This window comes from Schistocerca cancellata, chromosome 6 (genome assembly GCF_023864275.1).
Source record: "Schistocerca cancellata isolate TAMUIC-IGC-003103 chromosome 6, iqSchCanc2.1, whole genome shotgun sequence".
In the NCBI taxonomy this organism is placed as follows: domain Eukaryota; kingdom Metazoa; phylum Arthropoda; class Insecta; order Orthoptera; family Acrididae; genus Schistocerca; species Schistocerca cancellata.
The window spans coordinates 561,947,702-561,973,997 of record NC_064631.1 but is presented as its reverse complement, the minus strand read 5'-3'; the positions used below and the strand labels follow the sequence as shown (position 1 = coordinate 561,973,997).

The window sequence follows — 26,296 nt, the reverse complement described above, 5'->3', positions numbered from 1 at the left end:
TCACAGTTTTCCGCAGATGGTACGCTATGTGTTACTCACTATTAAATTCGTCCTTACAGGGTTGCTCAGCAAGCGTATCAGCCGAAAATCCTGGACATTGATACAGCAGGTCTAGTGAACCCGGTATAGTTGTCATACGGGAATGTTTTGAGAAAGAAAATGTTTTGTAAAAATTGATAGCCGCATTTTTATACATCAAACTACACTCGTATAACTGTTCTACGGCTGTCTTTTCATCGGAACTCATATTCGAACTTCCGCCGTCACCCTTCCGCTACAGCTGGGCTGCATTGAAGAACTGTCACTTCCTTATCGCTTGAGGCGGGGTCACGCGTGGTTCCTGTACGTTCCCGACATCTAGCGGCGTCGTGTTTAACTACACGACGGTTGCCTTCCCTCCCGTCAGTAGCTGCTAGCTGCTCGGAGTCTCTGAAACTGAAAACATGTCTCAGGACTAAATGAGTTTGTGTTTACATACACGCTCTACAAGAAGTGTTTCAGCCTTTGAAGATCATCACTGTAAACAAGTCTTCTGGATGCAGTCGTCTCCATGTATGTTATTGATAATACTTACTCTGCGATTTAGCCATTAGAAAAAGTGTTTCTTGCATGCTGAAGTGCCGTTCTATCGTCGCACTGCACACTAACACTCCGTAACTTCCCGAATGAGCTGTGGTTAAGTGACGTACCCACTAGCGCGTCATCTCCTAAACACGCTTAGTCACGACCCCATCAGGAAACGTAGTCCGTGACAGTACGAGCAAGTCGACGGTGATCGGGTGAGAAACTTTTCAATATTGTTTCGCCTTATGTTCGCCTTCGTTGCTATGAAACAAGTTCAGTTTTCAAAAACCTGCGATTAACTTTCTCGACGTTGGCTGCGAGTGGCCAATACACATTTCGTCGATTCCGGTTCAGGAACAGGGCTCCTTGGCGTTGAAATATGTTATCAAAGTTGGTCTGAGTGGTATACGAATCTTACGTCAGCGTTGTACACAACGGAAGCAGTGTCACGAACTTGGGATAGATCAGCTGAGAAAGTTTTACTCGGCGGAAGTGGAGTACGGCAAAACTGAGCGCGACAAAGTCTGAATGACCGCACTGAGACGTGAACTCGTCTCCTATCGATGGTAGAGATGCACTTCACTGCAGTACTTCATTCAATTTCATCTAGAACTGCAGAACGAATTCGTGTTGAAAGTAAATAAACAGTTAATCCAAATGAATCGTGAAGTTGCAAAACGACTTAAGTCCACATTTTCATGGTTTTGCGTTATGAATACAGCCACGTTCCGATGTCTAACTCCCCTAGCTTAGACCAAAATGACTTTAGTCCGCATTTTCTGTACAGTAATTATTTCCAGTAACAGAAAACAAGTGTTTACCAGCAAAACAGCCTTAGTCCAGGGCTCCAGGGCATTAGATGTTTCGTTTATCAGGCATGCAGTCTCCTCTTCCATTATTTCAATACCCGCCAGAATAAGAACAATACTCTCACCAGGTTTTTTAATGGCTCTAATTGCTCAGAGGCATTTTTTTTTTTTGGCATCAGACGTCTTTTCTCTATCTGAGGACAATTCTTTCTGCCAGCAGGAGGGGACTTCAAGTTATAAAAACACACTACACGATGACATGTGGAAACGTAGGTCAACAACTAGCGGCCACATTATTAAAAGATAAATGTCAATTCCATAGTGACTTCTTTTAAGGGCGTTCCTGGAGAAAAAAATGTATTGTTTACTATTCCAGCTTTATGAAGTTCTGCTGTTCTGTGGAACGGAGCGGAATAATTTTGGCAATACCATTCAGAGCCGGAAAAGTTGAACATTCTTTCATCCTCTGTCCAACATATCTATTATTTTCTGGGACTAGCAACTAGACATGCTTATCCAAATGATGCGTGTCCAGTCAGTGAAATCAAAATTCAAGATACACGCAAAATCCTCAAGTACATCCCGACAGTGATGACTACAAAGCATTTCAGAGAAAAATTGCAGCTTGGGAAACAAAGTTTGATGAGTAAAATCGCAGTTCCATTTTGGAAAGATTTTTCTGTATGTTTCATTCCCCTTGATGATTTACTGTTCTCTGTATTCTGAATGTGATTTTCAATTAACAAAATACATATGTGTTTATATATCAGACTTTAATTGCGTGAGAAACGCAACAGAAGTTCATTTAAAAAACGACATAAGTTCCACCTTTTTTTTCTTTTTTTTTAAGAAAAAATGGAAGAAAGAAAGTTTAACATGAAAATGGCACCAGTTTTATGTCATTCTTTTAATAACAGTTTTATGTCTTTATTTTTACGTATCATACCGTACGGCAATATAAAGCGGTATTCGCTTCAGTAAGATAATAAACCGTTCTTTGTTGTTCCTGAAAATTTACCTCTACGGGCTGAAGTCATTTTCCAAATTCATAATTCAAATATGATAACTGTCAGTATTTTCTGTGGAATGTTTTCTGGCCTCCAAGTTACTATTTAAGTAGTCGTATATTTAGTAGTTTAGTCCCATAAGTAATCGCTAAGAAGATTACTCTATAATTTATTTTACATGATTTCCTTTTGTGCAGCAGCATTACTTATTGATTCAGTGAAAAAATCACTACAATAACATTTTTGTCTTAAATTCTGTACAGTTATTCAAATTCCCCAAGCAGGTAGCAAAGCCTCGCTTCAGTCAAAGTGTTAACAAACATGGTTTACAGATGTTGTATTATATAAGATTAGATGAGGCTATAATTTTGGCTTTAACACTAAGCACAAATGACAGTTTTACAAATTTTAAACACTGACGTGCAATTTAAATGCCAGTTATAAACACATTCTAAGAATTCTAAGACAAAAACAAAAAAACGCACCATGAAGGAATTATCCGAATGGGACGAAAACCTGAAGTGCTGTTCATGTACAGACAAACAATAGATTACAGTCCCAGAATAATTAGATGATTTATTCAGAAGAAAGGTTTTGACAAACCGAACAAGTCGATGACGCCGTGGTCTACCTCTGACCTTTATGCAAGCAGTTATTCGGCTCGGCATCGGTTCAAATGGCTCTGAGCACTATGGGACTTAACATCTATGGTCATCAGTCCCCTAGAACTTAGAACTACTTAAACCTAACTAACCTAAGGACATCACTCAACACCCAGTCATCACGAGGCAGAGAAAATCCCTGAGCCCGCCGGGAATCGAACCCGGGAACCCGGGCGTGGGAAGTGAGAACGCTACCGCACGACCACGAGCTGCGGACGCTCGGCATCGGTTGATAGAGTTTTTGGATGTAGCTCCTCAGGGGTATCGTGCCACGTTCTGTCCAACTGGCGCTTCAGATAGTCAAAATCTCAATTTGGTTGGAGGGCCCTGTCCATAATGCTTCAAACGTCCTCAACTGGTGAGAGATCCGGCGACTTTGCTGGCCGAGGTGAGGTTTAGTAAGCACGAAGACAAGCAGTAGTAACTGTTGCCGTGTGCGGGAGGGGCATTACCTTCCTGAAGTGTAAGACCAAGATGGCTTGCCATGAAGGGCTGTGCTGTAAGGGCTCTGCCTAGGGCTCTCCCTAGGTTGGTTGCTTTCTTCTCAGCGTTGTGTTCGGCCTTACTCCACCTATTCCTGCCAACAACGTCGAACTGTGTCATCGCTCCTATTCAAATATCGAGTGATTCGCCGGTTACTCCAGCCGGCTTCTCTAAGACCAATTACACGTCCTCTCTAAAATGGTGACATTTGCGTAGAATGTTTACGCACCTGTCTGCATCTAACTGAACACACAGAATCGAATTCGCAAAGATTTTATGTCCTGGTATCAGCATGTCCTCTGTTTACGATCCTAGTGAAACTGCGCTGCAGCGTCACGCATTCATCCATCGTCCGTCAAAATCCATAATTTTGGTTCTCCATTGATGTCTATACTAATACGAACTTGTGACCAATCTGCATAACTCCTTCGTGGTGCGTCGTTTCGTTTGTGTTAGAGTGTACATAGCGATAATGTTGTTGATGCTGCTGTGATTTAATGGTGGTGTTGGTGATGTCAGAAGAAGGATCAAATTCGCGATGGAGATGAAAAGATTTTTGTAGCAAGGGGATTGTGGAGAATTAGACCCGCCAGGTTAGCCGAGAGCTTCCTGGACTCGAGTAGGCGCGCCGGCCCCGGATCGAGTCCGACGGCCTGATTAACGACGAGGGCCGGTGTGCCGGCCAGCCTGGAAGTGGTTTTTAGGCGGTTTTCCACATCCCTCTAGGTGAATACTGGGCTGGTCCCCACATCCCACCTCAGTTACACGACTCACAGATTTTTGAAACACATCTGCACTTTTCCACGATTTACACTGGACGCAGACAGATGGGGTACTCTGATTCTGTCGAGGGGGTTACGAGGTGGCGGCAGGAAGGGCATCCGGCCACCCCTTCACATTAACATGCCAAATCCGAATTAACCACGCCAACCCCGTGCGCACTGCGGGAACAAGGCGCAAGCGATAGAATAGATTGTGGAGAATTACAGGAGGCATATGCACTGTTGACTATTAAAATGGCAACACTAGGAGGCATAGAGCATAGTAATTTTAGTTATTGTGTGAAAACAGTAAAGTGGAAAGAATGGACGATGAAATGTGTATCTGAAATGAAGTGTGCAGCGTGCCATAGTTGGTACACAGGGCTGCTACCCTGACAGAAACAATTGCTCCAATCTGTCCGGGCCTCGAGTCGAACTGAGTTTGGATGACAGATACGAGTACTTCATTCCGTGTAGCTTCAACTGCAAAGTTGACCAGTCGTAATGGCTGGCGAGTAGTGTGCCGGTTCATCACCAACCCGTGACCGCATGGCTTGAATGGGTGAACGTGCAGGCCAGAGTCACAGTCGAACACTCTCTGTATCGAGTCAGAGCAGGACAACATGGGCAGTATTGTCACCTTTGGTTACGTTGTTGAAAGATGGCGTCACGGAGAACTCTAAAACAGACCATAGCCATTGGCCGTAACATGTCAGAAATTTAACAGCGGCTGTCCAGTTTACCGGCTATGCGAACTAGAAGTGTACCCAGTGACACCTCAAACTATCACACCAAGTGCTGATCCCGGAAGACGATGACAAATACACTGGCATTGTTCGTTCACCACTGAGTCTCCACACACGCATACGTCCCACTAGATGCTACTATACTGGCTATTAAAATTGCTACACCAAGAAGAAATGCAGATGATAAAGGGGTATTCATTGGACAAATATATTATATTAGAACTGACATGTGATTACATTTTCACGCAATTTGGGTGCACAGATCCTGAGAAATCAGTACCCAGAACAACCACCTCTGGCCGTAATAACGGCCTTGATACGCCTGGGCATTGAGTCAAACAGAGCTTGGATGGCGTGTACAGGTACAGCTGCCCATGCAGCTTCAACACTATACCACAGTTCATCAAGAGTAGAGACTGGCATATTGTGACGAGTCAGTTACTCGGCCACCACTGACCAGACAGTTTCAGTTGCTGAGAGATCTAGAGAATGTGCTGGCCAGGGCAGCAGTCGAACATTTTCTGTATCCAGAAAGGCCCGTACAGGACCTTCAACATGCGGTCGTGCATTATCCTGCTGAAATGTAGGGTTTTGCAAAGTTCGAATGAAGGGTAGAGCCACGTGTCGTAACACATCTTAAATGTAACGTCCACAGTCCAAAGTGCCGTCAATGCGAACAAGAGGTGACCGAGACGTGTAACCAATGGCACCCCATACCATCACACCGGGTGATACGCCAGTATGGCGATGACGAATACACGCTTCCAATGTGCTTTCGCCGCGATGTCGCCAAACACGGATGCGACCATCGTGATGCTGTAAACAGAACCTGGATTCAATCGAAAAAAAAAATGATGGTCTGCTATTCGTGCACCCAGGTTCATCGTTGAGTACACCATTGGCGCCCCTGTCTGTGATGCAGCGTCAAGGGTAACCGCAGCCATAGTGGACGTTACATTTGAGATGTGTTACGACCCGTGGCTCTACCCTTCATTCGATCCCTGCGAAACCCTACATTTCAGCAGGATAATGCATGGCCGCATGTTGCAGGTCCTGTACGGGCCTTTCTGGATACAGAAAATGTTCGACTGCTGCCCTGGTCAGCACATTCTCCAGATCTCTCACCAATTGAAAACGTCTGGTCAATGGTGGCCGAGCAACTGGCTCGTCACAATACGCCAGTCACTACTCTTGATGAACTGTGGTATCGTGTTGAAGCTCCATGGGCAGCTGTACCTGTACACGTCATCCATGCTCTGTTTGACTCAATGCCCAGGCGTATCAAGGCCGTTATTACGGCCAGATGTGGTTGTTCTGGGTACTGATTTCTCTGGATCTATGCACTCAAATTGCGTTAAAATGTGATCACATATCAGTTCTGGTATAATATATTTGTCCAATGAATAACCCTTTATCATTTGCATTTCTTCTGGGTGTAGCAATTTTAATGGCCTGTAGTGTATGTGAATTTATATTCTGTCATTTTGTCTAGAGACAGTGAGCGGAGCTATGGACACCAGAAAATGGCGTACCAAAATCTGGACATTTCCGACACATTCTCCTGTCTGTGGACAACAGAGGGTTGAAAGCAGCGGAGGCAGCCAGAAACATTTGCACCTTGTATGGGGATAATGCCATCAGACAGAGAGCGGCAAGAAAATGACTTTCTCTTTTTAAGAAGGATCGTTTTGACATTAGTGACCCACCGCAACCAGGAAGACCTTCCGGGTTTGATGAAGATCGTGTAAACGCATTAATCCACAATGATCCATGTCGGTGTACTGGATAACTAGTCAATGTGATGAACTCTGATGACTCCACTATCGTCCGACATTTCCATGCAATGGGAATGGTTCAAAAATCGCATGGTCTAGGCCAAAACCACAAAAATTAGTGAGTGGCCAAATGTGCATCTCTGCTCGTTCGTCATTAGTTATCTCATGAACAACAGCAACCATTCCTATCCTGTATCATTACTGGTGACGAGAAATGGTGTCTTTATGCGATCAGAAGGAAAAGAACGAATTGGTTGAGCCTAAACAGAGCAACAATTCCCTCTATAACGACCTGCACGCATCCACAAAAGATTGCGGAACGGCGACGGTATGGTGTAATACGAAACGCATCCCCAAGGTAACCATCACTGCTGAGAGTTATTGTCAACAACTGAGATGTCTTGCAGGCATAATCCAGGAACAACAACGACGAAACAGCGTGATGTGACGCTACTCCACGATAACGCCCGCTCGCATTCTGCTAGACTGAAAAAAAAGGAAAACACTATACAGAAGATGGGTTGGGAAGTCATTAAGCAACCACCTTATTCACTTGATCTTGCTCCCTCAGATTTCATTTTTTCCGCTCTCTATCGAATAGCCTTCAAGGAATTCCCTTTCCGGATGAAAATGAGCTCCGAACATGGCTCGACGAGTTCTTCGCCTCAAAACCACGTGATTTCTACAGTCGCAGAATCGAAAAGTTACCCCAGTGTTGGTGTAAGGTCGTAAATAGTGAAAGAGAATGTTTTATTGATCAGTAAAATCTTTGTTATGCGTATCTGTTCAGTTTATAGTTTCAACTTATAGGATAAAGACACGAAATTATGTACCAACCTAATAACTACGCGCACCGGTCAATTGATCTCCGTCGTCTCACATAGTACTACTCGGAAGGGCAGACATATTGTTCGCTAAGCCATTTAGGATAGCACAGGTAAGTCATATACTTTGAGTTATAAACTGGTATTTTTCATCAAGGCATGTATCCACACAGTCAGACCGATATCGTTTTTGTTATCCTTCATAGTCTTCCAGTTTTAATGGCCAATGGCGTAAATACCTCGTAATACCGTTATCCCATTCACGTCTTCAAAAATGGCTTAGGTCATCAGTCCCCTAGACTTAGAACTACTTAAACCTAACTAGCCTAAGGACATCACAAACATCCATACCCGAGGCAGGATTCGAACCTGCGACCGTAGCAGCAGCGATGCACGTCTTGAAAGTCAATTTTTTCCACCGCTAAGCTACGATTTCGTAAAATGACAGGAGTGCACATGTAACAAGATCGTATCAGGTTCTAGAAATCGTACCACTACGATTGTACACTGTTCAGCCAGAACATTATGACCTCCGACCTACCATCGTTTTAGACACGTCCAGGCTATAGCAGCATCACATGACGAGGAATGAATGCTAGTCAGACATACGCACGATGCATGCAGTATCAGTGAGCGTGCTGTACGTGTGTAGAATGGGGAAGGCGCGCGTTCTGTCAGAGTTTGACCGGGGGCAGATTATGATGGCCCGGAGAGTCGGCACGAGCATTTCGGAACCTGCTCGACTTGTCGGGTTTTCGAGGGCTGCTGTGGTGAATGCCTTCAATACGTGGCGAAACCAAGGCGAGAAACTACAATTCAGACGTCTTGAGGCAGGGACCCCCCCCCACCCCCACTAGAGATGTCCAACGTCGTTGGCCGGGAAGACTGATAAAACAGGGCAGTAGGCGAACTGTTGCGGAACTAACATCAGACTTTAATGCCGGGTAGAGTGCAAGTATGTCTGAACACACAGCGCACCGAACACTCCTTACGATGGCCGTCCGCAGGCGACGACCCATACATGACCCAATGTTAACACCAGGACATCACCACCTACGACTGAAATGGGCACATGGCCGTCGGCACTGGACGCTGGTGCAGTGGCGGAGCACTGCATGGTCTGATGAGTCCCGATATTTTCTTCATCATGTCGATGGGAGGGCGCGAATCCGTCGTCTTCCACGTGAACAGCCAGAACAGTATGACCAGGTGTCAAACCTGTGGTGCGGATCGGAGGCAAGCTGGCGGCGGCTTCATCATGCTCTGGGGAATTTTCAGATGGGCATCGATGGGTCCAGTGGAGCTCTCGCAAGGCCCATGACGGCCAAGGAGTATCGTACATTCGTTGCAGACCACGTACACCCTTCCCTGACGACCATGGTTCCCGACAACAGTGGCATTTTCCAACAAGATAATGAGTCATGTCACATGGCCAGCAGTGTGATAGAGTGGTTCGAGGAACACAGCGGCGAGTTTCAATTGCTGTGCTGGCCCCCTTCCCCCCCCCTCCCCTACTTAGTAGATGTGAACCCGACCAAACTGGGATGTGATTGAACGTGGCGTCAGAGCTCATCACCCCCCTCCCGGGAATTTACGAGAATTAGGTCACTTGCGTCTGCAGATGTGGTTCCAGCTCTCTCAAGCGACCTACCAAGGCCTCAGTTGTTGCATGCCATGTAGCGTCGCCACTGTTATCCGTGCACAGGATGGACATACTGGCTATTAGGTAGGTGGTCATAATGTTCTCACTGATCGGTGTAAAGGCGCCAGTAAGCAGCGTCACAGAAATGAAAAGATATGCGTGTGACGTTCGGATCGAAAATAAATCCCAAAAATTCGATATATTGCAAAGAGGTGACCTGATTTGCATCTGTCAGTTACGTCCCTTCCAGAAGTGGCAAGTTATTCTCTTCACTGGACAGTTTTGCTCTCTTGCAAGCTGAAACTCCACAGATTGTTGCATCAGCACCTTTAATCTTTGGTCCTTGGGTAGATAATGACTTTCTCAAGCGTATTCGTTACACAGCCGATCCTGGACTATAGCGCGTTATAAATGGATACCTAGAAGGGCTGATATTTAAACGTAACATTAAAAAGAATAACATTCAAAAAATTTATGTCAGTATGTGCGTGAAAATTAAAAGTGCAAGTTTAAAATTTATTTTACTGTAATGTGCTTCTTCTCGGCTACAGCGTCCATTTTACGTTAATATCGTTTGCGAGTTTATAACTTCCTTAACACTGAAGAAGAAACAGAACTTTCCTTGAACATCTGTGTGTATGTACAGTCGTACATTATACTTAATAACGGATTTTCCTGATTTGTTTTATTGTTAAATACACTGACAAAAACTTCTTTCCGATTTTGGCTAAATTGTAAACATGGAAGAGGCCACAAAAATTAAATAAACTCTCAGATCCAGCGATACTCTTTCGTTCATAAAAGGATATTGATCTATATTAGTGTATGTACATCATTAGTCGAATGTCTGTGAATACACGCATATGATAGTTCGCTTCTAACCCTGTTCTCCACGCTAAGTGGTGAAGATTGCAGTTAATCATTAGAAGTCTCGATTAAAGGTGAGTTCTGTATACAAATGGTATAGCATAATTGTGATCCGAAGTGTATAAAATGAAGCGTAGCGAAGATTGCTTGTAGGTAATATTTCTCCTCTGTGAGTTATGGAGCTTCGTAGATGTCAATTTGATTAACGTGACGTGCATTAATTCCTGGACGTGGAAGTAAGGAAATCCTACTAGAAAAAAGTCGAAGCTCATACTATTCTAGCACCAGAAGCTTATCTATATTACAGTGGTGGCAGCACTGACAATGAGCAGTCCCCTGTGAGACTACTAACAATACTCCCGAATAGCGGTCAAAGATTATCCCACGGTGAGGGTCATCCCGAACATCGGTGTGAAATAGAAGATCATTTGCAGATCTAGCTCTCATCTACATCTACATTTACATGACTGCTCTGTAAATCATATTTAAGTGCCTTCACAATTCTCTATTATTCCAATCTCGTATAGCGCGCGGAAAGAACGAATACCTACATCTTTCCGTAGAAGCTCTGATTTCCCTTATTTTATCATGATGATCGTTTCTCCCTATGTAGGTCCGTGTCAACGAAATATTTTGGCATTCGGAGGAGAAAGTTGGTGATTGAAATTTCGTGAGAAGATTCCACCGCAACGAAAAACGCCTTTGTTTTAATTATGTCCACCCCAAATCCTGTATCATTTCAGTGGCACTCTCTCCCTTATTTCACGATAATACAAAACGTGCTGCCCTTCTTTGAACTTTTTCGATGTACTCCGTCACTGCTATCTGGTAAGGATCCAACACCGCGCAACACTATTCTAAAACAGGACGGACAAGTGTAGTGTAGGCAGTCTCCTTAGTAGATCTGTTACATTTTCTAAGTGTTCTGCCAATAAAACGCAGTCATTGATTTGCCTTCCCCCACAACATCTTCTATGAGTTCCTTCCAATTTAAGTTGTTCGTAATTGTAATTCCTAGGTATTTAGTTGAATTTATGGCCTTTAGATTTGACTGATTTATTGTGTAACCGAAGTTTAACGGAGTCCTTTTAGCACTCATGTGGATGAGATCACACTCTTCGTTATTTAGGGTCAATTGCCAATTTTCGCACCATACATATAGTAGTAGTAGTAGTAGTAGTAGTAGTGGCTTTATTCGTCCGTAGATCTCTTTTTACAAGGATATAGGACATGTCAAAGTATTTACAAGTTTAGACCAATTTGAAATACGCTAATTCGTATACACATATATTTACAGACTTCTAGTTAGACATAATCATTAGATTTACACCTGGTATACAATACTTTTTTTTTACAAATAAGTTATTAAAATAATGTAATGCCACACCGTTCACTCATATCTCACTATCAGTCACTGCACACACCACATACACATTGTTTCATAACACTTCACTCACTACACACACACACACACACACACTCACACACACACACACTGGTGATTTCTGTACCGCATCTTCCCATTTGCTATCCTAAAAAACTGAGTCAGCACCCCCCCCCCCCCCAATAATGAGTGAGATGTTGAGCTCAGAAAGACGAAAGCTATGCATAGCTTGGGGGTAAGTATTTCTAGAAAGGAAAAAAGAAGGAAACAAATATGAAGTGAAGGTGATCAAACCCCTACTCTGTTTTGTCTAAGTAATCCTTCAATGGATAAAATGTATTGCATAACAGATACTTTTCAGCTGCCTTTTTAAATAAGTGTATTTTTGCAATTTCTTTAATCTCTTTTGGTATTTTATTGTACAGTTTTATTCCTTCGCAGAAAATGCTGTTTTGAGTTTTATGTTTATTTTTTCTTAGTAAATGTAAGTTGAGTCTGTCTCTTGTTGCATGGTCATGGACAGAGCTGTTTGTGCAGTAACTACCAATGTTATTCTAGATGTGTACAACTGACTGGTACATGTATTCACAAGGCGCAGTTAAAATCCCCAGTGTTTTAAATAGATCTTTACAATGAGCTCGACTAGTATTTTTTATTATTATTCTTATGGCTCTTTTCTGGAGTTTGAAAATTGTGTTCATATTTTGTGCATTTGTTCCCCAAAAAGGAATGCCATAGCTAAGAATTGAGTGTACATATGAATAATATGTAACTAAAAGACACTGCATGTTACACACTGATGATAGGATTCTAAGGGCATAATATGCTGATGACATTTGACATTCTGTTGGCAAGCACCTTTGTGTGTTCAGACCACTTAAACAGAGAATCAATCTTCATTTCTAGAAATTTTGTATTTGTTACACAGTTTATAGAGGTGCCATCTACATTTAATTTAGCATTGACATTTGTCCTCTTCAAACTGAAAGTCATGGCATTAGTTTTCTTTATGTTCAATGTCACTTTATTGCTTATTGACCAATCATTTATTTCCTTGAGAGTTTCATTTGCTTTCTCAGCAACGAGTTCTCTTGTTTTCTCAGTGACTATAATATTGCTGTCATCAGCGAAGAGAATTTTTTCACCATGAGTAACAGTAGTGGGAAAGTCATTGATGTATATCAGGAACAGTATTGGTCCTAATATGCTACCTTGCGAAACCCGTATAAATGTATTTTGGTTCTGATAAGTGTTCTACTAAATATTTAGATATATTTGAAGTATGTGTTATCTCTACTCTTTGTACCCTGTTTGCTAGGTATGATCGAAACCAGTCATTAGCTACCCCTCTTATTCCTAATGCTTCTAATTTATTAAATAGAATCTTGTGGTCGACTGTATCAAACGCCTTAGAAAGATCCAAAAATATGCCTGTGACACACTCATCTTTATCAAGAGCATCAAATACAACGTTTGTGAATTCTACTATGGCTGACTCCGTATTTTAGCCACTTTGGAAACCAAACTGTGATTCGCTTAAAAGATTGTATTTATTCAGGTAATTCATTAACCTGTCTTTCATAATTGCTTCTATTATTTTTGAGAAGGCTGACAGCAGGGAAATGGGCCAGTAATTGTCTATGTCTTCTGCAATACCTTTCTTATTTATTTATTCATTTATTTATTGTTCCATGGGACCAAATTAAGGAGCAGTCTCCGTGGTCATGGAATGAGTCAATACATGAAATTATAACATGATATTAGAAACAGATAAAATGAAATATAAAAAAACATGTTCAGGTGACAAGTCGTAAGTTTAAATAAAGAAAATCAACAATGTAACACTGGAATTTGCTTAATTTTTTAGCTCTTCCAGGAGCTCCTCGACAGAATAGAAGGAGTGAGCCATGAGGAAACTCTTCAGTTTAGACTTAAAAGAGTTTGGGCTACTGCTAAAATTTTTGAGTTCTTGTGGTAGCTTATTGAAAATGGATGCAGCAGAATATTGCACTCCTTTCTGCACAAGAGTCAAGGAAGTGCATTCCACATGCAGATTGGATTTCTGCCTAGTATTAACTGAGTGAAAGCTGATAACTCTTGCGAATAGGCTAGTATTGCTAACAACAAACGACATTAAAGAAAATATATGCTGTGAGGGCAATGTCAGAATTCCCAGACTATTGAATAGGGGTCGACAAGAGGTCCTCGAACTTACACCACATATAGCTCGAACAGCCCGTTTTTGAGCCAAAAATATCCTTTTTGAATCAGAAGAATTACCCCAAAAAATAATACCATACGACATAAGCGTATGAAAACATGCGAAGTAGACTACTTTTCGTGTCGAAGTGCCACTTATTTCAGATACTGTTCTAATGGTAAATAAAGCAGCATTTAGTTTCTGAACAAGATCCTGGACATGGGCTTTCCACAGCAGCTTACTATCTATCCGAACGCCTAGAAACTTGAACTGTTCCGTCTCGCTTATAATATGACCATTCTGTCTGATCGAAATATTGGTTCTTGTTGAATTGTGAGTTATAAACTGTAAAAACCGAGTCTTACTGTGATTTAGCATCAAATTATTTTCCACAAGCCATGAACTTTTGATACTGTTTCAATATTACACACAAGATCCTTCACTACCAAGCTGGTGTCATCAGCAAACAGAAATATTTTTGAATCACCTGTAATACTAGAAGGCATATCATTTATGTAAATAAGAAACAGCAGTGGCTCCAGCACCGACCCTTGGGGAACGCCCCACTTAACATTGCCGCATTGGGACTGAACATCACTACCACTCTTAATATTGCGGAGAATTACCTTCTGCTTCCTGTTCTTAAAGTAAGAGGCAAACCAATTGTAAGCTACTCCCCTTACTCCATAATGGTCCAACATCTGCAGTAATATTTTGTGGTCAACACAGTCAAAAGCCTTCGTTAAATCAAAGAAAACACCTAGCGTTCGCAACCTTTTATTTAATCCGTCCAAAACCTCACAGAGAAAAGAGAATATAGCATTTTCAGTTGTTAAACCATTTCTAAAACCAAACTGAACATTTGACAGCAAATTATGTGAATTTAACCGCTCCAGTAACCTTGTATATACAACCTTCTCGATTACTTTAGCAAACACCGATGGCATAGAAACAGGTCTAAAATTGTCAACATTATCCCTGTCTTTCTTTTTATAAAGTGGCTTCGCTACCGAGTACTTCAATCGGTCAGGAAACCGACCACTCCTAAAGGAAAAGTTACAGATATGGCTAAGTACTGGGCTAACATACATAGAACAATACTTCAGTATTCTGCTAGATACCCCATCATATCCATGAGAGTTCTTGGTTTTTAGTGATTTAATTGTTAACTCAATCTCCCTCTTGTCGGTATTATGGAGGAGCATTTCAGGTAACAGTCTCGTAACACTTTTTTCCAAGAGCGCTATATGATTCCCTGTTGGGACTAGGTTTCTATTTAGTTCACCTGCTATATTCAGAAAGTGATTATTAAATATTGTACATATATGCGAATTATCAGTAACACGGACATTCCCACTACCCACTGATTCTATATCCTCGACCCATCTCTTCAGACCAGCCACTTCCTTTACAACTGACCATATGGTTTTAATTTTATCCTGAGACATAGCTATTCTATCTGCATACCACATATTTTTTGCCTTCCTAATAACATTTTTAATCACCTTACAATACTCTTTGTAATGGGCTGCTGCATTTAGATTTTGACTGTTTCTAACGTTTTGATATAATTGCCACTTTGTTCTACAAGATATTCTTATCCCTCTAGTCAGCCACCCAGGCTGCCTGTTTGTGCTAGTACCCTGTTTTGAACGTCCTCACGGAAATCAACTTTCAAAGAGCATGAGAAAAGTCTTGAGAAAAGCTTATATTTATCGTCTACTGTATCAGCGCTATAAACATCTTGCCACTCTTGTTCCTTGATGAGGCTTACAAAGGTCTCTACAGCAACTGGATCAGCTTTCCTAAACAGCTGATGACTATATTTAACACGTGATGCAGCACAAAAATCTTTTTGAGTTAAAATTTGTGCATCATGATCTGAAAGGCCCTTCTAGTAATGAGGAATGAACAAAAATGTTGTCTATGGTTGTTCTACTGTTCCCTTGCACTCTCGTCGGAAAGAATACGGTTTGCATAAGATTATATGAATTAAGGAGGTCTATCAGCATCCTTTTCCTTGCACAATCACTTATACTATTATTATTGAAGTCACCACATATAACTAACGTTTTGTATTTCCTATAAAGTGAACACAGAACCTCCTCTAGCTTTAGCAAAAATGTTGTGAAATCGGAGTCTGGGGATCTATAAATAACAACAGTTAGAAGTTTAGCTCCATTAAATTTAACCACACCTGCACAACATTCAAACACCTTTTCAGTGCAGTACTTTGAAACATCAATTGACTCAAATGGGATGCCGTTTTTCACATACATGGCTACTCCCCCACACCGCAAAGATCTCCTCGAAAAGCTGCCAGCCAACCTGTATCCTGGTAAAAGGAGCCTCTGAATTATCTCCTTATTTAAGAAGTGTTCAGATATACCAATAATTTCAGAGTCAACATCTATAAGCAGTTCACTAACTTTATCTCTAATACCTTGTATATTTTGATGAAATATACTAATTCCCTCATTACTCGGATACCTAAGTTTTGTCAAAAGTGGTTCCTTTGTTAGAGAGACTTCCCTTAAGCAGGAATACCTATCAGCTGACTTCAATCTAAAAAAGTGCAGCTCTAACACCCACTAGTGCAGGAATTTTCCCATGAGTGATCCCACCACCCCCACCTATGCTGTCACCTATAAGCTTTGCAAACCTCCCCTTCCCATACCTGTTGAGGTGCAGGCCATGTCTAGTGAAACCCGTCCTGCTGATAGACTCAACTGACACCACTGAAATGTGACCCATGCTTTCTGTCATCAGCGCACCCCCAAGTCTCATGTTATTACGCCTGACAGCTGTATTAAGATGAGGCCGATCGTGACGCTGAAAGAGTTCCACGAAATGCACATTCGTGTTGCCAGTCTGAGTGGCTATCTTTTCCAGGTCACCATCTATGTTATACTCCACATCCCTATCAATATTATTACCAGCCCCACCCACAATCACTACCTGATCCTCTTTAGTAAAATCCCTGCATAACCCCCCTATGTTAACAGTCACCTGAGCCAATCCTGCATTAGGCTTTACAATGCTGGTGACCTGGTACTCACTCCCCAGCACTTCCTGCAACTGTTGGCCTACACCTCTGCCATGAGAACTACCTAACAACAGAACCTTCGTCTTCCTCTTCGACTTAGCAACTGTTCTAGCCACCGTAACTACTGAGGTCTGCTGCATACTTCCTACATCTACAGCTACTAGAGATTCCTCTCCACTAGACTCTGACAGTTCGTCATATCTATTGTAAACACCAATAGTAAAACTATCTGAAAATCTTCTTCTCCTAGCAGATCTCTTGCCAACAGCCAGCTCCCATTCCCCAACCCCCTTCTCCCTCCTCATCCTAACTAGCTCCTCCTGTGCGCTTTTCAACTGCACCTGAAGGGCACAGATCTTACGCTCCTGCTCCTCTATCAACTTACTCTTGCTACATAATCTGCAGTTCCAGGAGAGGATCTCACCAGAATGCCCACTGGCTTCCCCACTGCATTCCCCCCAGTGAAAATACTTCGAACAAGTCTCACACCGCAATCCACTACTCACGAACCTACGGCAAAGCCCACACTTCTCACTCATGGTAAAATTTTACTTTTTCTAAGTCCGCTACCACAATAAGAAGATATTAAAAACCTGACTACAATAATCACAAACTTACTCTACAAGGGAAGTAACTACTATTATTAACAGTATTAATAAACAACAAATGTGAATATAACAAAAGACTAATACAGAAAGAGAATCAAACGTCTAATGACACAGTAACGAAGCTGAAAACAGTTCCCAAAAGGTTCTTCTGAAATTATTTCACTAGAAAACACAAAAAACTCCGGTTGAAGACTACTAAAGTTCCTAAATGAACCACTACACACAAACAATTAATTAATACTTAGCTTTCAATGCGCCGCTGCAGCTGCAACTGGTCACCACGGAATGTAAACACAGGTAAGATGTTACGTTGCTCGATACGAAACACTCACAAATATCAGGTCACAACACAAGAAAAGCAGAGGTGAATGAAGAAACCACTAATAAGTCACTTATATAATAAATATTATCACAAAAACAGTTAAAATATGTATCTGAAACCTAAAAATATATAAAAATTTGGAGAGCGATCTCACACGCAGTCATTCGCTTATGACGTCACACTAAAGATCCCAAAGCAAAGGAACAACTCTTGCCTGTTTTAACTGCTCTGGAAATGTCACTGATGTGAAGGATTCGTTTATCGTATTTGTTAAGGGGCCTTGTATAATCCCTATGCATTGTTTCAGTACACACATTGGTACTTCATCTAAGTCTATTGACTTTTTATTTTTTATTTTTTGAACAGTTTTATTGACTTCATTCTCTGTGGTTGGAAGTAACATCATTTTATTTAGTGCAACATTATTTACAGGTGTTATATTTGCTTTGGGGAATTTTTGCTGTAACTTCTCTGCAATACTTGAAAAATGCTCGTTTACAGAGTTTTCTAAGTGTTGTGGATCATTTATTACTTTATCCCTCCCTTTAGCAGTATGTTATTCTGCGATTGTTTGCCTCTCCACGTTTATATCTTTTCTAAATCGTTTTGCAACTTGTTTTGATCTTTTGATGACTGATGACTGATAAACGACAGTGTCAACTGCAAACAGCCTAAGTTGGCTGCTCAGATTGTCTCCCAAACCGTTTATTTAGATAAGGAACAGCAAAGGGCCTGTAACACTACCTTGGGTAACACCAGAAATCACCTTTGTTTTACTCGATGACTTTACGTCAACTACTACGAACTGTGACCTCTCTGACAGAAAATCACGAATCCAGTCACATAACTGAGACGATATTCCATAAGCACGCAATTTCACCACAAGCCGCTGGTGTAGTACAGTGTAAAAAGCCTCCCGGAAATGCAGAAAAACCGGATCAATTTGAAATCCCTTGTCAATAGCACTCAACACTTCATGCGAGTAAAGAGCTAGTTGTGTTTCACAGGAACGATGTTTTCTAAACCCATGTTGACTGTGTGTCAATAGACCCTTTTCTTCGAGATAATTCATAATGTTTGAACACAATATATGTACCAAAATCTTTCTGCATATCGAAGTTAATGATATGGTCCTGTAATTAAGTGCATTACTCCTATTACCTTTCTTGAATATTGATGTGATCTGTGCAACTTTCCCATCTTTGTTTACGGATCTTAAAAAATCTAATGAAAGCCAATCCCCGCGCAACTACATCGTTTCTTACGAAGATCTGGCAAAAAAACTGACCTGATTTACATTTTAAAATATTTCTTTTTCGCAAATTAATTGTAATGCATACCACGTACAGGATAAATCGTCTGAAAATCAGAGTCTGAATTTTTTATAATTCATCAATTCCAATCGTTCGAGAAATTTGTTTACAAAAAAATGTACAAATGTGTGTGAAATCTTATGGGACTTAACTGCTAAGGTCATCAGTCCCTAAGCTTACACACTACTTAACCTAAATTATACTAAGGACAAACATACACAACCATGCCCGAGGGAGGGCTCGAACCTCCGCCGGGACCAGCCGCACAGTCCGGCACTGCAGCGCCCGAGACCGCTCGGCTGATCCCGCGCGGCATTTGTTTACCTACTTGTTATTATTTCCCACTGATTACTCTATTAATCCTCCTGTTCCTACCTATTTCGAGACGCACAAAATAGAAGTTAAAAATAACTGCAGAATGCTTTTGAGAATATAACACTTTTTCCTTTGCTCCACAGTCACATGCCTTGGTCTCTACACCAGAGACGCTTTCGTTGTGCGGCGCTGTCCTTAAGGATACATAAGCGACAGTCGTAACAGTTTCTTTCATCGATTTCTAGGAACATATACGTTTGTAGACCCAACATATGATGATGAAAAATGCTCGCTTTTCAATTATCTCTTGATCCTGCCAGTTTCGAGTCGACTGCGCATCATGAAATTACGATTGGTTTTCTCAAACCGGGCGAAGGCTGAGCCAAAGTGTCTTTCGTTTTAGGTTGTACACAAGTGACCTGTCAAATATGACGGAATCGGTTGGCCGTGTCTGAGGGCTTCCCCTTGTGAGTCAAAGGAAACGGCACCTCAGCTTTGAATATGAGCGAAAGCCTACACGTTGTAATTCCTGTGTTGAATATCTTCACCTCAAACAACGGCATCTCATTTCCGAACTAGATATATTTCCTTGTTGTTTGGGTCTCTAGTCTGAATACTGGGTTGATTCAGCTCTCCACGTCAATCTATATTGTGGAAGTCTTTTAACCTCTGCATTACCCACATAACTAACCTACATCCACTTGAAATTGCTTGTTGTACTTTAGCCTCGTATACAATATTTATTCTTCATTGTCAAACTAACTATTTTTTGATGTCTCAGGTTGTGTCCTATGACCTGTCCCTTTTTTCGTCAAGATGTGCAATAAATTTCCCCCCTCCTCCCGGATCCTCTTGTTTTGATTCAGTACCTCTTCATGAGTTGTCCATATTGGGCATCTAATCTTCGGTATTCTTATATAGTAACGCGTTTCAAAAGCTCGTATTCTCTTCTTGCCTCTATTATTTATCTCCCATGTTTCACATCTGTATAAGGCTACACTGCTGACAAGTACTTTCAGAAGGGACTTTCTAATACTTAAGTTTATATTCGCTGTTGGTAAATTTCTCTCATCCGAAACTCTTTTTTTCCTATTGCTCCTCTACTTCGGTTATCGTCATTTCTTCTGTCGCTCAAATAGTAAAAATCACCTACAGTTTTTGGTGTTTCATTTGTTAATGTAACTCCCTCGGCAAAGCCTGATTTAATCTGACTTTACTCTGTTGCCGTAGTTTCGTTTAATTTACTTGTTATTGGGAACTGGCCACCGCCACGCGGTCTACCTTGCACGATATACTACACTCCTGGAAATTGAAATAAGAACACCGTGAATTCATTGTCCCAGGAAGGGGAAACTTTATTGACACATTCCTGGGGTCAGATACATCACATGATCACACTGACAGAACCACAGGCACATAGACACAGGCAACAGAGCATGCACAATGTCGGCACTAGTACAGTGTATATCCACCTTTCGCAGCAATGCAGGCTGCTATTCTCCCATGGAGACGATCGTAGAGATGCTGGATGTAGTCCTGTGGAACGGCTTGCCATGCCATTTCCACCTGGCGACTCAGTTGGACCAGCGTTCGTGCTGGACGTGCAGACCGCGTGAGACGACGCTTCATCCAGTCCCAAACATGCTCAATGGGGGACAGATCCGGAGATATTGCTGGCCAGGGTAGTTGACTTACACCTTCTAGAGCACGTTGGGTGGCACGGGATACATGCGGACGTGCATTGTCCTGTTGGAACAGCAAGTTCCCTTGCCGGTCTAGGAATGGTAGAACGATGGGTTCGATGACGGTTTGGATGTACCGTGCACTATTCAGTGTCCCCTCGACGATCACCAGTGGTGTACGGCCAGTGCAGGAGATCGCTCCCCACACCATGATGCCGGGTGTTGGCCCTGTGTGCCTCGGTCGTATGCAGTCCTGATTGTGGCGCTCACCTGCACGGCGCCAAACACGCATACGACCATCATTGGCACCAAGGCAGAAGCGACTCTCATCGCTGAAGACGACACGTCTCCATTCGTCCCTCCATTCACGCCTGTCGCGACACCACTGGAGGCGGGCTGCACGATGTTGGGGCGTGAGCGGAAGACGGCCTAACGGTGTGCGGGACCGTAGCCCAGCTTCATGGAGACGGTTGCGAATGGTCCTCGCCGATACCCCAGGAGCAACAGTGTCCCTAATTTGCTGGGAAGTGGCGGTGCGGTCCCCTACGGCACTGCGTAGGATCCTACGGTCTTGGCGTGCATCCGTGCGTCGCTGCGGTCCGGTCCCAGGTCGACGGGCACGTGCACCTTCCGCCGACCACTGGCGACAACATCGATGTACTGTGGAGACCTCACGCCCCACGTGTTGAGCAATTCGGCGGTACGTCCACCCGGCCTCCCGCATGCCCACTATACGCCCTCGCTCAAAGTCCGTCAACTGCACATACGGTTCACGTCCACGCTGTCGCGGCATGCTACCAGTGTTAAAGACTGCGATGGAGCTCCGTATGCCACGGCAAACTGGCTGACACTGACGGCGGCGGTGCACAAATGCTGCGCAGCTAGCGCCATTCGACGGCCAACACCGCGGTTCCTGGTGTGTCCGCTGTGCCGTGCGTGTGATCATTGCTTGTACAGCCCTCTCGCAGTGTCCGGAGCAAGTATGGTGGGTCTGACACACCGGTGTCAATGTGTTCTTTTTTCCATTTCCAGGAGTGTATTATTCTTAAAATAGATCGTATTATACGTCCCATTCTTCCTACCGAGTGGGGTAACTCAGTGGTTAGCACATTGGAATCGCATTCGGGAGGACAACGGCTCAGTTCCCCGGACAAACGTTCAGATCTCCGTCCGACCATTCAGATTTCAGTTTTCTATGATTTTCCTAAATCGCCCCATGCAAATACCGCAATGAATGACACGTCCAATTTCCGTCCATAATCCGAGCTTGTGCTCTGTTTCTAACGACCTCTTTGTCAGCGGCATGTTAATTATAATCGTCCTTCCCTCCTTCCTTTATTCCTGCTAGCTCATTTGGACATGGAAAGTAAAATAAACCGGCTATGTTCAAATGAACAATACCGGCATTCGCCTGGACTCGTTTACCGAAACAACGTTGAGCTTACGTGAGGCTCGCTAGACTCTGATTTTGCTTGTGTGAATCCAGTGCCGCAACCAGTGCGTTACGTCACTCGATTCCGCATCGTGTTGTGCGCTAGAAACTAGCGAGGCTCCTGCTGGTCTGGTGTGTTTATCAGGCAGGTCTAGCCTTGCGGCCATTCCTGGCAGCTGTTCCGCCACGGCTGCCGTATACAAGGTCAACCGCTCGTGTAAGCAGTGCGGTTTGGCTCCTTGCAGCGCTGTGTAGTTCCCCTTACAGACTACGCGAATACCTTGAGAACACACACGCCTCCAATGACAGTTTCTACATTAGCTTCCGAATCATTCTGCGCATATTGAGACAGTTAAGACAGGTCACCCCAAATATATCCAAAACAAGGAAATACACTGACGGAAAAGCTCGTAGCACCAAAATATACAGGGTGGCGCACGAAATGTGTTACCATTTTGTTTTTGAATATAAACTTTATTGTCAATTCAATCTGAAAGGAAAATATACTACAATGAAGAGCCGACCATGGAGATTTGTTCTACTTCAGCACATGCTCAATATGTCCACAGTTTCTTCAAAAGAAAAAGGGTCCAATAAGTCCGTGATTGGAAACTGCTGCCCACGCTGTAATCCTCGGAGCATAATGTTGTCGTTCATGAAGCACTTGTGGCTTTTCAGTGGCCCAAAAGGATACATTTTGTTTGATAACCACACCGTGTAAATGAAAATGCGCCTCGTCTCAAAACCAAACGTTGTTGAGAGGTTCTTCCCTATTCTCCGCCCATTGAGCAAACAGTAGTCTCTGCTGCTTGTGTTCTTCAGTGAGCTTCTGTGCACAGGTTCAAATGGTTCAAATGGTTCTGAGCACTATGGGACTTAACATCTGTGCTCATTAGTCCCCTAGAACTTAGAACTACTTAAACCTAACTAACCTAAGGACATCACACACATCCATGCCCGAGGCAGGATTCGAACCTCCGACCGTAGCAGTCGCGCGGTTCCGGACTGAGCGCCTGAACCGCTAGACCACCGAGGCCGGCCTTGTGCACAGGTCATCTTGTTTTGGTACATATGGAGGTCACTTTTAAGAATGCGTTGAATGGAGCCTCTGGATATCCCAGTTGCACTGCTGCCTTTCTACACGATTTCCCGCGACTTCTCCGTACAGCATTTCGTACCGCTTCAATATTCTCCGGCGAACAAACAGGCTTAGGCCGAGGTCGCTTCGCTTCCAATACTGTTCCTTCCCGTACAAATTTATCGTACAACCTGTGGATGGTCTTCTTGCAACAAGGGACCCATCGTGTGTTAAACTGTTGTCGAAATCGCCTCTGAGTCACAACAAGGCTTTTCGTTTCATTAAAAAGTAACACAATTGCCGATCGTTGCTGTGTCGTCAGTCTTCCGTTTCAGCCATTGCTGCTTACTAGTCTCCTAGCGGCAGTATCGTGAATTACACGTCATTTCGTAACTCATTTGTTTTTCCAAGCTCTGCTGGTACTGCTGTAGAGATCCCAGAGGGATATCTAATGTGCGTCGTAAATTGTGAAACAAACAGTTGGTAACACATTTCGTGCGCCACCCTGTAATTAATGTAGAGTAATGAAATTTCGGGCATACATTGGTATAGCTAACACGGATAAGTGATTAACATTACAAGATCACAGGTTAACGTAAGAGCGAGATAAGACATTGTAAATGTGAAATGCCGGTACATTAATGACCGGTGTAACCGCCGGAATGTTGATTGCAAGCATGCAAACGAGCATGCATGGTGTTGTACGCGTGCCGTATGTCAGTTTGTGGGATGACGTTACATGCCTGCTGCACTTGGTCGGTCAATACAGGTACGGTTAATGCTGTTTGTGGATGCCGCTTGAGTTGTCGTCCGCCGATGTCCCATGTGTGCTCAATCGGAGACAAATCAGGTGATACAGCAGGCCAAGATAGTATGTTGACACTGTGCAGAGCGATTTGGATTACAAAAGTGGTATCTGGGCGAGCGTTATCCTGTTGGAAAACAACCCCTGGAATTCTGTTCATGAATGTCAGCACAAGAGGTCGAATCACCAGACAAAAGTGCAGATTTGCAGTCAGGGTGCGTGGGATAACGATGACAATGCTCCTGCTGTCACAGGAAATCGCACCCCCGAGCATAGCTCCAGGTTTAGGAACAATGTGCCTAGCACACAGACAGGTTGGTTGCTGATCCCCTACTGGCCTCTTCCAAACCAACAGACGGCCAGCACTGGCACCGAGGCAGAACCGAATTTCATCAGAAAACACAACAGACCTCCACCCTGCCCTCCACTGAGCTCTCGCTTGACGCCACTGAAGTCGCAAATGGCAGTGATTTGGGATCAGTGGAATGGACGCTACGGGGCGTTTGGCTCGGAGCTGTCTTTGAAGTAAGTGATTTGTAATACTTCGTTGTGTCACTGTGGCGCCAACTGCTGCCCAAATTACTGCCGCAGAGGCACCATGATGCGCCAGAGCCATACGCCGAACACAATGGTCTCTCCTGTCGATAGCGCTACGTGGCCGTCCGGAGCCCAGACTTCTAGTGACCGTCCATTCTCGGGACCACCACTGCCAGCAATCATGTACAGAGGCTACATTCCTGCCAATCCATTACACGACCTCGTTCAATCTCAGTGATGTTTTGATAATGGCGTCTTCGTCGCCTTGAAGGCATTCTTGACTACCTTTAACTCACCACGTCAGTGTCAATGGTAACTAACCCTCCCGAACGTTACATCGTGTATTTAAAGCAAATCTGATTAGCGTCCTCACAGTGGCGCTACTAGTGCCACTCTTTTGTAACTGGCGCGAAATTTGAATAGACATCGTCTTTCAGATGAAGAAACAACCAACTTTCGTTTACGTCGCAAATTTTTTTCCGTCAGTGTATATCGAGATACGATTACAGCTCCTACGACGCATTTTCCAACATACGCCAGTAATTCCCGACGTTTATGGCTGCTGAATTACGACACGGATTCTTTTAATGAGGCTACATACATGAATAAAATGTTCTCGGTTTTCCAGCCGCGACAATTCGAATAAAATCCTCGAGCTTGGTTCATAGAGCCAAGATTATCTCTGACAACGACCACTTACAGTCTGAATTTCAGAACGTAAAACGTGTTTTCGGGGAAAATGGATACAGCAAAAGAGACATCGCAAACGCTTTCAAGGACCGCCGACGAAAGACACCTGGTGAATCAGTAGAAGAGGCCAAACGGACTGTATTCCCGCCATACTGTGGAGCAACTAGCAGCGCGTTAGGACGTCTGCTGCAGAAACATGGGCTAAGAGCAGTGTTCTGGCCCGCCCCCAAGGTACGAGATATGTTGCGCCCTGTTAAAGACGACATTGCTCTTCCAGTGTCCGGAGGGTATGGCGTATACTGTGAATGTGGCAGCATGTATATTGGACAGACAATTCGCACGATTGCGGAGCGTTGTACTGAGCACAAGTGCCATATAAAACAAAGGGAGCTTGACAAGTCGGCCATAGCGGAGCATTGTCTAGAAAACAAACATAAAATACAGTTCGAAAATACAAAAGTGTTGACTCATGCGTATACATATTGGGACTCCGCTATAAGGGAAGCCGCCGAGATTCGTTTAAACAACAACAATTTCAACAGAGACCAGGGATACACACTTAGCACGGCATGAGGGCGGACGTTGGACATCAAAAGAAAGCAGAGACAGATGCGCGACGCGGGAGCGGCAGTTTCGAACGTGGCGCCTGCCCCTGGCGCCACCTGACGTCACCGGTACTGCCACGGGCAATAGCTCCGCTAGCGCGCGCCACATTGGGTCGATCTGATTGGCTGCTGATGATGT

At 43.4% G+C, this 26,296-nt stretch overlaps 1 protein-coding gene across 1 annotated transcript in view; it reads left to right on the top strand.

The window, feature by feature from the left end:
* The first annotated feature begins 397 nt into the window (after positions 1-397).
* The window catches only part of LOC126190930 (solute carrier family 52, riboflavin transporter, member 3-A-like), a 105,950-nt gene continuing 80,051 nt past the window's right edge, over positions 398-26,296 (top strand). The window contains exon 1 of the mRNA XM_049931569.1: positions 398-552. Within this exon, the coding sequence (XP_049787526.1) occupies positions 551-552 (2 nt within the window). The 5' untranslated portion in view covers positions 398-550. The remainder of the gene's footprint in view (positions 553-26,296) is intronic.